We start from the raw sequence: 14,344 nt of genomic DNA on the forward strand, positions 1-14,344 counted from the left end.
CTCACTCCAATTAGCTCTTGGAGATGTCATTAGTCTAGAGGTTCACATACTTGTTCCCCCTGCACTGTGAATGTTTACATGGTGTGTTCAATAAAAACATGGTAACATTAAATTCTTTGTGTGTTATTAGTTTAAGCAGACTGTGATTGTCTATTGTTGTGACTTCGATGAAGATCAGATCACATTTTATGACCAATTTTTGCAGAAATCCATATCATTCCAAAGGGTTCACATACTTTTTCTTGCAACTGTATAATGTTTCAAAATAAAAGATAAGGTTGGAATATACCGGAGCAGTAAGGCTGCCGATGGTGGCTTTCTGAAGGGCACCCACAGGTTGCTCTTCAGGATACGTAATTGAGAACAGGAAAAAACAGAAACATCACCTCTAAGGGCGCCTATAACCACCTATTCGTTGCGCTATTCGTTTCGAATTAAAATAGTTGTGTTGTCAAAAACATCATCAATAAAAATAGTGACATATAAAAAATTTATCATAATAGTTAGATGATTGTAAAAAAAAAAAGAACTCCACTTCACTTTTTTTTTTACTATCATCTAACTATTATGATTACCGGTACTTTTTTATGTGCCACTATCCTTATTCATCCAGCCAGCTACAGTAGCTAATGCTATTCAGTACACATAAATTAGATTGTAACACCTATTTTTAAGGGGTTGTCCCATGACAACAACTTGTACTGTATCCACAGGATGGAGATAAGTGTCTGGTCTGATCTGATCGGTCCGACCACTGGGTCCTTTGCTAATCACTAGAATTGGGACCTGTGTTACCCAAGTGAATGGAGCACCAGATATGCATTTGTGTTCACCGCTCCATTCAACTGTATGGGGTTGCCAGAGATAGCTGAGCGTTTTTACTCGGCTATCTGCAGCAGACTCATAGAGTTTAGTAGATGTTCACATAGACCTCTTGGATTCCTCATTTTTCCATAATTCTCTCCACCCTGGTGCCCCAACAGTGTTATTCTGCTGCCACCTACTGTGCTCTTGGTGCTCCCAAACACTATACTACAGAAATAATAGTGCCATAGAGATATTCCCCCCTCCATAGTTATATAAAAGTCCCACCAATAGTAATAATAATCTCCCAGAGTGCTCATTAGTAGTAGTACCCCCAACAATGCTCCCAATAGTGATTATGTACCCTGGGAGTACCCCCGACCTTCATATTGGGCTCACTAATAATAGTGCCCACAGAGTACCTTTGCCACTCTCCTGCCTCATAGGCCTCACGCCTAGTGGCCTGAAGCCTATGAGTGTGGACAGGATCTATCGACTACCGTACCCTGCCACTGTATTCAAACTGGATCATTGAAAGGCTTTTTGGGCAGCCAGGCCCCCACATGAGCCTCGGGCCCTGGGCAGCCACCCAAAAGGCCATGTTATAATACGCCATTGATAGTGTTTACTATTTCCTTCCTTCTGCCATTTCAAAAAGTCAACATTAGTAGAGTTTCATGTTTCCATATTGGTAGAAGATAGGGGCCACAGAAACATTTACATTTGCACATTTGCATTATTGTTATTTCTGTAATAATTTTGATGATATGCCACTCAAAATCTAGGCTGAGTCACAAAACCTCCTCTGGTAAAATAATGGTAACAGGCTTTAGACTAAATGTCTAATGTTGTATATGTGTACTTTGTAGCAGTTATTTGTATAGGCATAAGATGACAAGAAATAGGATTTTGCCTCACTGTATTTTAGGTCATAATTTATTATGAACGCTAAGAAAGAACCGTTGACCTACATTAACGTAATACCATTTATTTGACATTTCCTTTCTTTATTCACAGGGAAGATCTTTGTCTTTTAAAACCTTCCTCATCTGGGTTTTAATCAGCATATACCAAGGTAAGAGAGGCTCATTTAGCTAGACGAAAGGATTTTTGTCTGTCATGATTGTTTTTCTTCCAAGTTTGCTTCCGCCAGCTTAAAATTTTATCAACAGTCATATATTGCTTTCCTTTTATCAGGTAAATCGATAGTCCAGCAGTACCTCGTGCCAGCTTGCAGTGCATGATGGGTGATTGGTATTTGTATTGTTGCATGTCACTTGAAATCAGCGCTGTTTTAATTACAGCTTAATCCCCTAAAAATAATAACTTTTGATTCTCGCATTGCATGCAATTCAGCCAATCTGGAAATTAGGACCACAGGGCAGAGTACATTCTGTAGTTTAATAAAAGTATTCTTTCAGAAAATGACACAGGTTGCTTTGTTGTTTGCATACCTGTATATGGTACCACCATTACTGTCACACTGTCCAGTATTATTTCTGCTTGTTCTACATTTTTGCAAGTGTTAAAAGCAGACCTGTCAGGCCTTCACAGCCACATCTTCTATGACTTTTTTTCTTGTAGCCTCCTATGTTCAGCCGCAATTAGTGCTGTAAATGGCTGACGTGATGTTCCATTGGCACTGGGCATGGAGGACTATCCAGCTGACAGTTGACTGCTCTCTGGCACCAAAACTAGTGGTATTGATAGCAGCTGAGGGAGGCTACATGACACCAGAGTCATGGAAGATGTAGCTGCAAAGAACTATAGTTTCACAACAACTGAAGTGCTGGAGGTTGCTGACCCCTAGTTTAAAGCAGTGGTCCTCAACCAGTGGCTCAGGAGCCACATGTGGCTAGATACCACCCGCTGTTTAGTTTGCCATAGTAGGCATAAGTTATGGACACATACACTGGCTACCATGTGACATTCATATTAGATACATATCCTGTCCTCAGAAAAGTTCTAATTTAGTGGTATAATACCAGTGGGTGAAATTTCAGACTGAAATGTCAATCTGCAAATAGAAATTTTGACATGGACATGGCTCTCGACCATCATTTAAAGTTGAATGTGGCTCTCGCATTATAAAAGGTTGAGGATTTCTGGTCTACATTGATTCTCTATTGGGGTCTCACTAGCAAGAACATAGTGACATTTGGGCCTCACCAGTGGCCAAATTCGAAATGCTCTTTTAGGCAAACCTATGGGATTCTACCATTTATGGGGAGGGAATTTATCAACATACTATTTTTGTACTTGAGTTATACAATGTTGACATGAATTTATTATTCCTTACATTTTTGTATTGTAGGTGGCATATTAATGTACGGAGCTCTCCTGCTCTTCGAGTCTGAGTTTGTCCATGTGGTTGCCATCTCCTTCACTGCCTTGATTTTGACAGAATTGCTAATGGTTGCATTAACTATAAGGACATGGCACTGGCTAATGGTTGTGGCTGAGTTTTTCAGCCTTGGCTGCTACATGGCTTCACTTGCTTTTCTTAATGAGTATTTTGGTAAGTGTTGTGTGTGTAAGTAAATGTAGTTGAGTTGTTTGTCTGGGACCTTACCTGTTTATGATCACTGTTAGGGCCCTTGCACATGACCATATGCCCTCGAGACATACGGCATCGATCGTGCACACGGGAGTACACAGCATCATAGATTACAATGATGCTGTGCATGTCGGGCTGCCCGCGGGGCTATTGTCCTGCACTCATAAGATCATATGAGTGTGGGACATTAGTCCTGCGGGCGGCCTGACGTGCACAGCATCATTGTAATCTATGATGCTGTGTGCTCCCGTGCGCACGATCGATGCCGCTCCGGGACATATGGCCCGCTCACGGACCATATGTCTCGGGGGCATATGGTCATGTGCAAGGGCCCTTAGTTTGCTTTGACATGGCTCTGTATGGTCTGTGAAACATGGTCCATTTGTTGGCTGCATTTCTTAGATTAACAGTGAGTCATCTGAGCAGAACGCACTGCATCATAGTGATCGTTCAGCCCATTCATAGTTCTACTGTCCTGTAATTAGGACACCATTTGATAACGAGACAGAGTAGTGAGTTCACTCATGTGAATGCAGCTATAAATATATTTATTGGTTTTGATATACAATCTTCTCTTTCTCATACCAAGTGAAGTATGGAATATTTAAAGAGTTTTTCTAGATTATCTTAATGACCTATTCTCAGGATAGATCATCAATACTAGATTAGTGGGGGTCCATCACCGAACACCATTGATCAGCTGTTCAAACTTGCAGCTGTCGGCACCAGAACTTACACTGAGAATGGAGTCAGAAGCACAGCTCTTTTCATACCGTAGTGGCCCTGCCAGGTTACTGCAGCACAACTACTATTCACTTGAATGGGATAAAGCTGCAAGACTCATCACAGCATGGCATGCACGTGTGCACCACAGCCCCATCAAACAGTTTATCAACAGGGTTGCCAACCAATCTCATACTAATGATCTGTCCAAAGGATAGGTCATCAATGCAGTAATTCTTGAAAACCCCCATAAAGGGGTTTTCTGGTAATAATTATTTTTTATCAAGTGCTCACATTCTGCTCCTGAAACAGAAGATTCGGAATTACCTGTTCCCTGCCACTCCAGTCCTTCATGTGTCCTCTGCTGTCTCCATCTTCTGGCCCCTCTCTGTTTACACCCAGCTGGGCATGGTCACATGCACCTCTCCAGACAATGACTGGGTTCAGCGGTGATGTGTCCACAAGGAGCACATCTCAGCTAGAGCGGTGTGACTATGCCCGCGGCCAGCCGGATATAAACAGTGCGGTACTGGAAAATGAAGACAGCGAGGGCGATGCGGAAGACCAGAGTGGCGTGGAGCTGTAATATATATCTTCAAATATAAAATATTTACTTATGAAAAATGTATCAACCTGATTTGGTAATCCTTTCCAAATCTAGTGTATGCTTATTTGGAGTAAAGAACACCCGGAGGACTCATCACCAGGATTCAACAAGAGTTATATAAAAAATGAATAATGTGATTTATTTTCAGTCTTCATAAGAGTTGATTACTTACAGAAATAGTTTAGGAAACGTCTTAGTCTAATTGTCCATGAGTGAATGTTGGTAGTCCTTGAGGTATCTTTGTTGAAGGTCAGGAATCCTCTTCTCAAGCTCCATGTGTCTTCCCTTCATCTTCTCCAGCAACCAAACCCTCAACAGAGTGTGAGAGTGAGTGTAAGAAGATGACCCCTTGTCTATCCCCGTCAGTCATTTATACCATAGATACAGGCGTGTCTTTACTAATGTATGGGCTTCACATTGTCATATATGGTAGACTTCAAATATAGTTCTTGCCAAGTGTATTACTATAAATGGTGTGTAATGTGTAATGGAATACATACTTTATATTAAATATCAATTAATATTATATCACATATCATTTAACAGGAGCAGGTAAATATGAATCTTCTGCTTCATGCTGTGGGCAAATGATTAAAAAAAAAAAATATTACTAGAAAACCCTATTTGAGCATCACAAAACGTTTTCATAATTCAATAAAAATAAAATATACAAAGACTACTAATCAAATATTGTATATATGCAGTCTTAGTCCCTTAAAGGGGTTGTCCGGGATCAAGATTTTTTTTAAAAACCAGTTAAATCACTATTAATAGCGGTTTGAAGGTCCCTCAAATGGGAATGGTTGGTGATATTAACTTCCTGTTTGTGGCACATTAGTATATGTGAGGGGGGAAACTTTTCAAGATGGGTGGTGACCATGGCGGCCATTTTGAATCCAACTTTTGTTTTTTCAATAGGAAGAGGGTCATGTAACGCATCAAACTTATTGGGAATTTCACACGAAAAACAATGGTGTGCTTGGTTTTAACGTAACTTTATTCTTTCATGAGTTATTTTCAAGTTTCTCTTTGTTTACAGCCATTGACATGTCGCCGAGGTTAACACGTGAGGAGCGGATAGAAATTGTGTTGATGTCTGGTGAACGCAGTAACCGGGTCATTGCAGCAGATTTCAATGCAAGACACCCTACGAGACCACCCATCTCCCATGCTACAGTTAGCAAACTGCTTGCTAAGTTTCGTGAAACTGGTTCAGTGTTGGATTTGCCAAAATGTGGACGCATGAAATCTGTCTCTAATGAAGAAACATCAGTGGCTGTCCTAGCTTCATTCAGCAAGAGCCCACAGCGTAGCACTCACGCATGTCACTGGAGAGTGGCATTAGTGGAACATCCCTTCGGCGGATATTAGCTACTCACAAATGGCACCCTTACAAACTCCAGCTACTGCAACATCTCAACGAGGATGACCCAGATCGGTGCACTGAATTTGCAGAATGGGCAAAACAAAAATTGGAACAGGACCCTCAGTTTACACAGAAGATTTTGTTCAGTGATGAGGCAAACTTTTATGTGAATGGTGAAGTTAACAAACAAAACCACCGCTATTGGTCTGACACTAACCCACATTGGATAGATCCCTCCAAGACTGTTGGAACAAAAAAATTGATGGTATGGTGTGGTATATGGGGTACAAAGATAGTGGGGCCATTCTTCATCAATGGAAACCTCAAGGCCACTGGATATGCGAAATTGCTACAAGTTTGATGTGTTTCCCTCTTTATGCACTGAAGCTGGCACTTTCCCTGAGTTTTTCCAGCAAGATGGTGCACCACCACATTATGGGTGTCAGGTCCGAGCATTCCTAGATGAACAGTTTCCCGTAAAGTGGATTGGTCGGCGTGGGCCAGTTGAATGGCCCCCAAGGTCTCCCGATCTGACCCCCTTAGACTTTTATCTTTGGGGTCATCTGAAGGCAATTGTCTATGCTGTGAAGATACGAGATGTGCAGCACCTGAAACTACGGATACTGGAAGCCTGTGCTAGCATTTCTCCTGCGGTGTTGCGATCAGTGTGTGAAGAGTGGGAGAAGAGGGTTGCATTGACAATCCAGCACAATTTGCAGCACATTGAACACATTTTATAAGTGGTCAGAAACTTGTAAATAACTCATGAAAGAATAAAGTTACGTTAAAACCAAGCACACCATTTTTTTTCTTGTGAAATTCCCAATAAGTTTGATGTGTCACATGACCATCTTCCTATTGAAAAAACAAAAGTTGGATTCAAAATGGCCGACTTCAAAATGGCCGCCATGGTCACCACCCATCTTGAAAAGTTTCCCCCCTCACATATACTAATGTGCCACAAACAGGAAGTTAATATCACCCACCATTCCCATTTTATTAAGATGTATCCATATAAATGGCCCACCCTGTAGTATAGTAACTGATGATAATTGGACTATGGTATACTAAAATACCAGTAATGTCTGCAAAATGTATAAGTTCTGCTTATGGATAACCATGGTAAGTTTTCTGGTATCTGGTGATACATGTGAGCAAGTAAATTCATTGCTAACCTAAGTGTGGCATCTTCTTTATTTTCTGGCTTTATAATTTCTCTGTAACTTCTTTTTGCCTCTGCTTCTGTCTCTTTCGTTATCTCAACTAGGTCTTGGTAGAGTTTCATTGGGAGCTTTCTTAGGTAGGTTATATCAATATGTCTATAAAGTCTGTTGGAATTTTTCATGAGGGGAGCTTTTTTTAATCCATTTTGCAGAAGTATGCATTGCCATAATTTGGACCAAATTTATCAAATGCTATCATACTATGTTTGATAGACTTGGTTCATCTTGAAGTCTAACACTTCTATCTTTAGATGCCTGTCCGCTTTCTTATCCACTCCTTTACTGGAGTAAGATTGTGATCATTTTTGCTACTTTTTAAAAAGTCTCATAATAAATCTGGGGCAGATGGTAACAACCTATGACTGTGCCACTGTGCTCTGTTGTGCAATCCTTAGTACTACCAATGCTTGTCTATGGAAGTTACATGGCTGTGTGCTTGTTTTGAAGGATCTATCAAATTTTTTGTTACACTGTTACACTCCTCATGATATGGCTTGTATTGAGCGCCCTGAGGAGAGAAAATGGGGAGCCAAAGGGGCTTTACACTCTAATCTAGGGATCACTGAAGGTTTCACCACCTATACTTCTTATGTCATGTCATAAGTTTGTTCAAGTTACCTTTTAACCGCAGAATACAGACTGCCTCTGTATTAGTGATAGTACATGATGACAAAAATATAAAGGCATATGGCAAATCTTAGTGAGAAATAATATCACAAGTTCTATGTACTAGATTAATGGACAGGGGTTATGTTGGAGTTGGATAAGACATATTTTTTCCTAACATTAACAAAATTGGCTTTCAGTTTATGAGTGTTTTTTTACTTCTTTTTGATCAGTCATGCAGGATAGGAGGTTAAACTAGGTGGACTGAAACTGACCATACACATAAGATGAAATTTAGCCAGAATCAAAATATGGGGGCCTCAGGAGGAAAGAAGGATGGATTTCAGCATGCCCAGTAGCTAAGCCAGTGACAGAGAGGTCTTGTAGTGGCTCATTGCCCTGTCCCCATTGAAGTAAAGTTGCATACTTGGCCAGTGGAGTTGGGAGAAATAGCTGATATCTCGAGTATGGCTTGTATTACGTCCTTCGCCCTACAGACTATGTTCCAGTGATACTATACTAAGCCTCTGCATAAGGCCTCATGCACACGACCGTTGTGTGCACCTGTGGCCGTTGTTCCGTTTTCTGTGATTTTCTGCGGACCCATTGAAAACTCGGAAAATGCACCGTTTGTCATCCGCCTCCGTGATCCGTGTATCCTGTCCGTCAAAAAAATATGACCTGTCCTATTTTTTTGACGGACAACGGTTCACGGATCCATTCAAGTCAATGGGTCCGTGAAAAAACACACTGGCCACCAATGATATTAATACAATAGAGGGGGGGCCGCGGGGGGTGCGCACACTGGCCGCCAATGATAATACAATAGAGGAACTCAAATCCGATGGTATATTCTAACATAGAGGCATTCCCATGGTGATGGGGACGCTTCAAGTTAAAATATACCATCGGATTGGAGAAAACTCCGATCCGATGGTATAATAGGGACTCCTGACTTTACATTGAAAGTCAATGGAGGACGGATCCGTTTGTAAGTGCACCATATTGTGTCAACGTCAAACGGATCCGTCCCCATTGACTTGCATTGTAAGTCAGGACGGATCCGTTTGGCTCCGCACGGCCAGACGGACACCAAAATGACTTTTTCCTTCATGTCTGTGGATCCTCCAAAAATCAAGGAAGACCCACGGAAGGAAAAACGGACACGGATCACGGAACTACGGAACCCGTTTTTGCGGACCGCAAAAAAAACGGTCGTGTGCATGAGGCCTAATAGAAAGTTCTTAAAATCATAGTATTTTAAGGCAGATTTTATATATCACAATTTCTAAGATAAGTGCCATCTAAATGTGTTTAAAGGGATTGAAATAAGTACAGATAGAATCAGCTCTTAAAAAACTGCTTTGCTTGTTCTTGACACTCAGAAAAGGTAATAATGTCTTTCTGTAGACTGCCTGTTAAGACGCCTTGTTGTCTTCTTTGCTCCTCCTAAATGCCACCTATCACCTCTCACAGCCTGCAATTTTCTAACTGTTTCCTTGTTCATCTTCCATTTTGGTGATTTCATAAAGTGTATTGAACGAATTCCACAAATAGGTGAAACTCTGTTCCAGTTAGTAGGAAGTATTTCCAAAGAACAGATACTCTACTTTTGAAGCGATAAAAGAACCAATAAAAGTCCTAAATTAGCTGGAATATTCATGTGTACACCTGGACCCTGTTGTTACAGGGTGGAAGCATATAGCCAATGTGTGGCCTAATGTATTTTATTGTAACACAGTATAACAAATCCTAGAGGTCAAGCAACTAAACACTATATAAGACACGTGTTATTTTATATCACACATGAGGTTTCCTCATCATATAAAACGTGTTAGTAAGCCACAACTATGATACGGGGGTCAGCGTGTAATGATCTTCACCCATTGAATCACCAACGTACTGTATTTGACTATGAAAGAGATCTGGCGCAACATATGAAAGTGTGTGTTCATATATTCATAAGCGCAGACCTCAAATCTATGTAGAATTTAATAGCATATATGAAAAGAGTGACTTTTAAAATTACCTTTATTAAATATTTAAGTGGGTATAGGTATGTATATACCGACAGTGGAAATACTACACTTACTGAAATTACTCAGTGGGGGAGTAGTGACCCCCAAAACGAAAAACAAACATGGTGACAGGGTAAACACTCAAATAATGGGTAAGGGGAGAGAATTCTAACCCGATGGAATTGTAGGGTTAGAAAAAGGAACAAGCTTCCCTTAGAGGCCCTAGAGGTCTGCTGTGCCCAGGGCGACCCCCTGATGGTGGAGGTTCCCTGTCCCCGAACCTAGTGCTATCCGGTCCCTAGAAATCCCTACATAAAAAATGCTCCAGGATGATACGGTGAAGAGTAAATGGTGCGCCTTATGGATGAGTATCACCCTTACTCTCTTAAACCAAAAGAATAATTAATACAAATCCCCGACGCGTTTCGCCTAATATTTATCAGGTTCATCAGGGGGTAAAGTAATGGATGGGTACTGTGTGATACAATTTATGGTACTTAGCTTTGCGGCCAGATATCAAAACCACGATATATTTTTTGCCGTTCCCCAAGAGGAAGAAATAGGCCTCTTTATCCCGCTCAAGGTGCAAGCAGGAGAAATAGAGGTTTGCCCAACAAAAAATCCGGTTTTGCAGGTCCAGAGCTGGATTGTAGAATTTACTGTGATGGGTAAACCTGCAGTGCACTTGGCACCCGTCTTCTTGCATCCTAACATTAGGTACTTATTGAGACCAAATGGATTTGATTGTATAAGAGCCTTTGTCGTCCCCAGGGACCTGCTGCTGGTCCATTAACCTATGTCAGCACGGTCACTCTCCAAGTGTTTTATGCATTATACCTAGAAAGTTGCAAACCCCATTACACTGAATCTGTCATGGCAGACTGAATATGCCACATGTAGAAGCCTGCCAGCTGGTAACCAGTGAGCATTTGTGCAGACATCATGTTCTTGGTCTTGGCTTATCATTAGCGCTAATACTAAAACTGTTCCTTTTTTTCCCCTCTCACAGATGTTGCTTTTATTACAACACTAGCCTTCCTGTGGAAAGTGTCGGCCATCACCGTTGTCAGCTGTCTACCCCTCTATATTTTGAAGTACTTGAAGCGCAAATTCTCTCCTCCAAGTTACTCCAAGCTTTCGTCCTAGCTCAGGACCTATGGCACTGCAGGTATAAGATGCCTCACGTTGCCTCGCTGCGTTCTAGTGACTTCAGCCTTATGAATGAAATAGCGACAGGGGGCCAAAGAGGAGAAGAGCACAAGACGAAGGCTTTTATACAATACCGAATGAGAGGACGGCGTTATAACTGATACAAGTCAGTAAGAAAGAGAATGTCCGACCTGCTTTATATTCTACCATTGTTTTACTAAGCATGGGACCCTGACATTTTTGGTCACTATTTAGTTTTTATCCCATAATCCTTTATTCATCCTTATAATTTCCTTGTATGCTGCTAATTTATTTCTGATCATGCACTAGAGGCCGTGTATATACAATGTAATAGAATTACTCCTATGTTACATCATGCGTCACATGGGAAACCCTGATTTACTACGCTTGAAAGGGTTTCTTAGTAGATACAGCCTTTCCTTCATATACCGTAATATGCAGCATAGTATAGGAAGCAGTGGAATGGAGGTACTTTATTATGTATCTCAGACATCTTATTAGGAAAATGATAGGCTGTGGTCTGAGGAGTACAGTGTTAGAACAGTGCCCTTAACCAGGCCCCATTGTTCCCATATAAAATCTGTTTGAATTGTTGAAAGGGTTTGTTAGGATTTTTCTAAACAATACTCCAATACCAGAACACTGCTCTAGCTTCCTGACATATACTATGACAAACTGAAATCCAATGGAGCTATTCTATATGTTAAACATTGTCATGCACTACATTGGCAGACTGAAAGTGCTACAGACTATACCAATCTGTTATACACCCCAGGTAGCCAGGTAATCTATCCATATGGAACTCCTTACAGTTATCTCTGGTATTACTAAAGCAGGCCTTCCACAAATCTACAGTTTTAGGGGACCATCTTTGTATTGTTATATACATTTCTGCTAAATATGTTGGTAGATGACATCATTTCTAGTGGCAACTGAGAAATCTTAAAAGGGTTTTTTGGAGCCTGCTTGCCTGCCCCTATATTACCGTCTGTAAGGTTGTGCTGTGATTACTTGCAGTCTTCATACACAGCAGAGATCTGCTACTGACACATTGTAGTGCTGTTCCACTACTCATTGGAGACTGCATCTGCTGCCCAGCATGTAAAACACAATCCCTCCTGAGATAGGGGTGGATGGCTTCTGAGCGTGGAGCAGCGAAGAAAAGAGGCATGTGACATCCTTTTCTACAGGGAGGGAGAGCAGGGCGATAATCACATGTTCAGATTGTCACAAAAGCAGCATGTGGGACTGGCTCAGAGAGGCATCCTAGCTACATTTGACTTGGTGACTAATCTTTCTTCATGTATTTTATTGAAAAGATCAGAAAACCTCATTAACTTAGATCATTAAAGGGGTTTTTAACTAATTCTCAGTCATCTTATGAGCTTCACCCTGTCAGAGTTTTGCCGTATAACTTAAACATCTCTGTTCTTACAGTCAAGACTAAGGGCATGGTTAGAAGGACTTTTAGCCCATACTCCAGAGCACTGTTTGGACAGGAAGTGTATTAGGAAGTGTTAACATATTTTTCCCCCAGTTGAGGGCAATTTAACTTTTGGTTATAATTCCTTGAAATTGAAAGTTTTTCTCTCCTGATATGCAAATAGATAGGATCATGGACATTCTTGAGCTGATACCGCTGCCGATTTTTGTAATGAAGGGACCATGACCTTTGACGTAACTGAGAGATCTCCGTATCTCCGTGTTAGGTAGATGGCACTCCTATTTAAAGAATTGTGACTCTGTAGCCCCTTTATTACAGTAATCAGCGGGGCAGTAGCTATAGGTACTGGTTTAATACCCACTCAGTTTTCTGTTAAGCAGACCACTAGAAAATGTGATTGACACAGTGCACTGCCCGACACCATACATAGCCCATACATTATACACACAAACATACACCATCTGACTATACATGCATACTCACTGTATGTATAGTTAGACTGGCAGAAGTCAAAATGACCCCTACGTTGTGTCCCAAACAGTATTAGGGGACAGTTCCTTGCAGAAGTTCCAAACAATTAAAGTTGAGTTAGTTCTTAGTACTTATTCCACCCTTGCTGCCCCTTGATAACATTCATCTGCCCATTCGTGAGTATGCACTAATAGGTTTTCTATAGAGATTGTCAGGATTATGATGACATAACATAATACAATATCCACAGTCCAGAGCTGTACATTCCTCATCATACATTGGGTTTGTCACAATGTTAATTTACTTGCCTTGTAATTTGCTTACTTTGGTTACTCAGGTAAAGAAATAATGTAATGTTCTATTTATTATTGTTAGGTTGGAGAACTCCTTTATCTTCCGTTGGTTATTGCTTATTTCTATCTTGAATTTCTGTACTGTTCTGTATTATGGCAGGGTATCAGACCACAATGAGCTGTGGCACTTGTACACATAAGACCATCTTTTCATTGTGCTAAATTCTTAGATTTGGCATTCTGATTAAAGATGAGCGAATCGAATGCCACGAAGTGGAATTTGATCCGAATTTCAGGATAAATTTGATTCGCCTCGAAGCTGAATTTCCTAGTGCTTCGTGTCAGCGAATCGATTTAACCTGAAGTAGTGTAAAAAACAAAAAAAATTCTAACTTACCTCCTCCATTTGCTCGCGACGGGCCACCAGCCCCCATCTTGGTTGAAGATCTCGGCCGAAAACCCGCTCCAGATCTTCAAGCAAGATGGCGGCGGCCGGCCCGTCACGAGCAAATTGAGGCGGTAAGTTTGATTTCTTTTTTTTTTTACATTGTTTTTACACTCAGATGCCGCAATCATGTATGAACGCAGAATCTGAGTGGTAAAATGACGAAGGCGGTGCTATCGCAGCTCCCTGTCATTGCACCCGTTACTTACAAAAAAATGCGCTTTGTGACAAAGTAATTTGTGACAATTATTCGCTCATCTCTAATTACGAGCCACACCTTCTGGACTCCTCAATCTTTTGCCAGCACTATAAACACACCACTAATAGGATACGCTTTGCCAGTGTTACTTTTAATACTTGACTACTTAAATCCTTTGCATTCACTTGTAAATACCTGTGTTATTTGAAAGCCTGTGGGAACGTCATTGTTTTTTTGTTCAGGATGTCTTTTATTTGAAATAATGTATATCTTTGTTATAAAAGCAATAAAGTTTCTACCAGAAGCTTTTTTTGTGTTTGTGTTTCCTAATACATATTTTGTAATCCACAAACTTGACAGCCAGGAGTAAAAGGAATAACAGTTTAGCATTTTCCCACAAGATGGCGATATTGACACA

The 14,344-nt window shown here is 40.8% G+C and overlaps 1 protein-coding gene across 1 annotated transcript in view; it reads left to right on the plus strand.

Moving 5' to 3' along the window:
* Positions 1-13,644, plus strand: part of ATP9B (ATPase phospholipid transporting 9B (putative)) — a 255,314-nt gene extending 241,670 nt beyond the window's left edge. The window contains exons 21-23 of the mRNA XM_040433993.1: positions 1,822-1,879; positions 3,119-3,322; positions 10,914-13,644. Of these exons, the coding sequence (XP_040289927.1) occupies positions 1,822-1,879; positions 3,119-3,322; positions 10,914-11,050 (399 nt within the window). The 3' untranslated portion in view covers positions 11,051-13,644. The remainder of the gene's footprint in view (positions 1-1,821; positions 1,880-3,118; positions 3,323-10,913) is intronic.
* The last annotated feature ends 700 nt before the right edge of the window (positions 13,645-14,344 follow it).

Source organism: Bufo bufo, chromosome 5 (genome assembly GCF_905171765.1).
Source record: "Bufo bufo chromosome 5, aBufBuf1.1, whole genome shotgun sequence".
Lineage (NCBI taxonomy): Eukaryota > Metazoa > Chordata > Amphibia > Anura > Bufonidae > Bufo > Bufo bufo.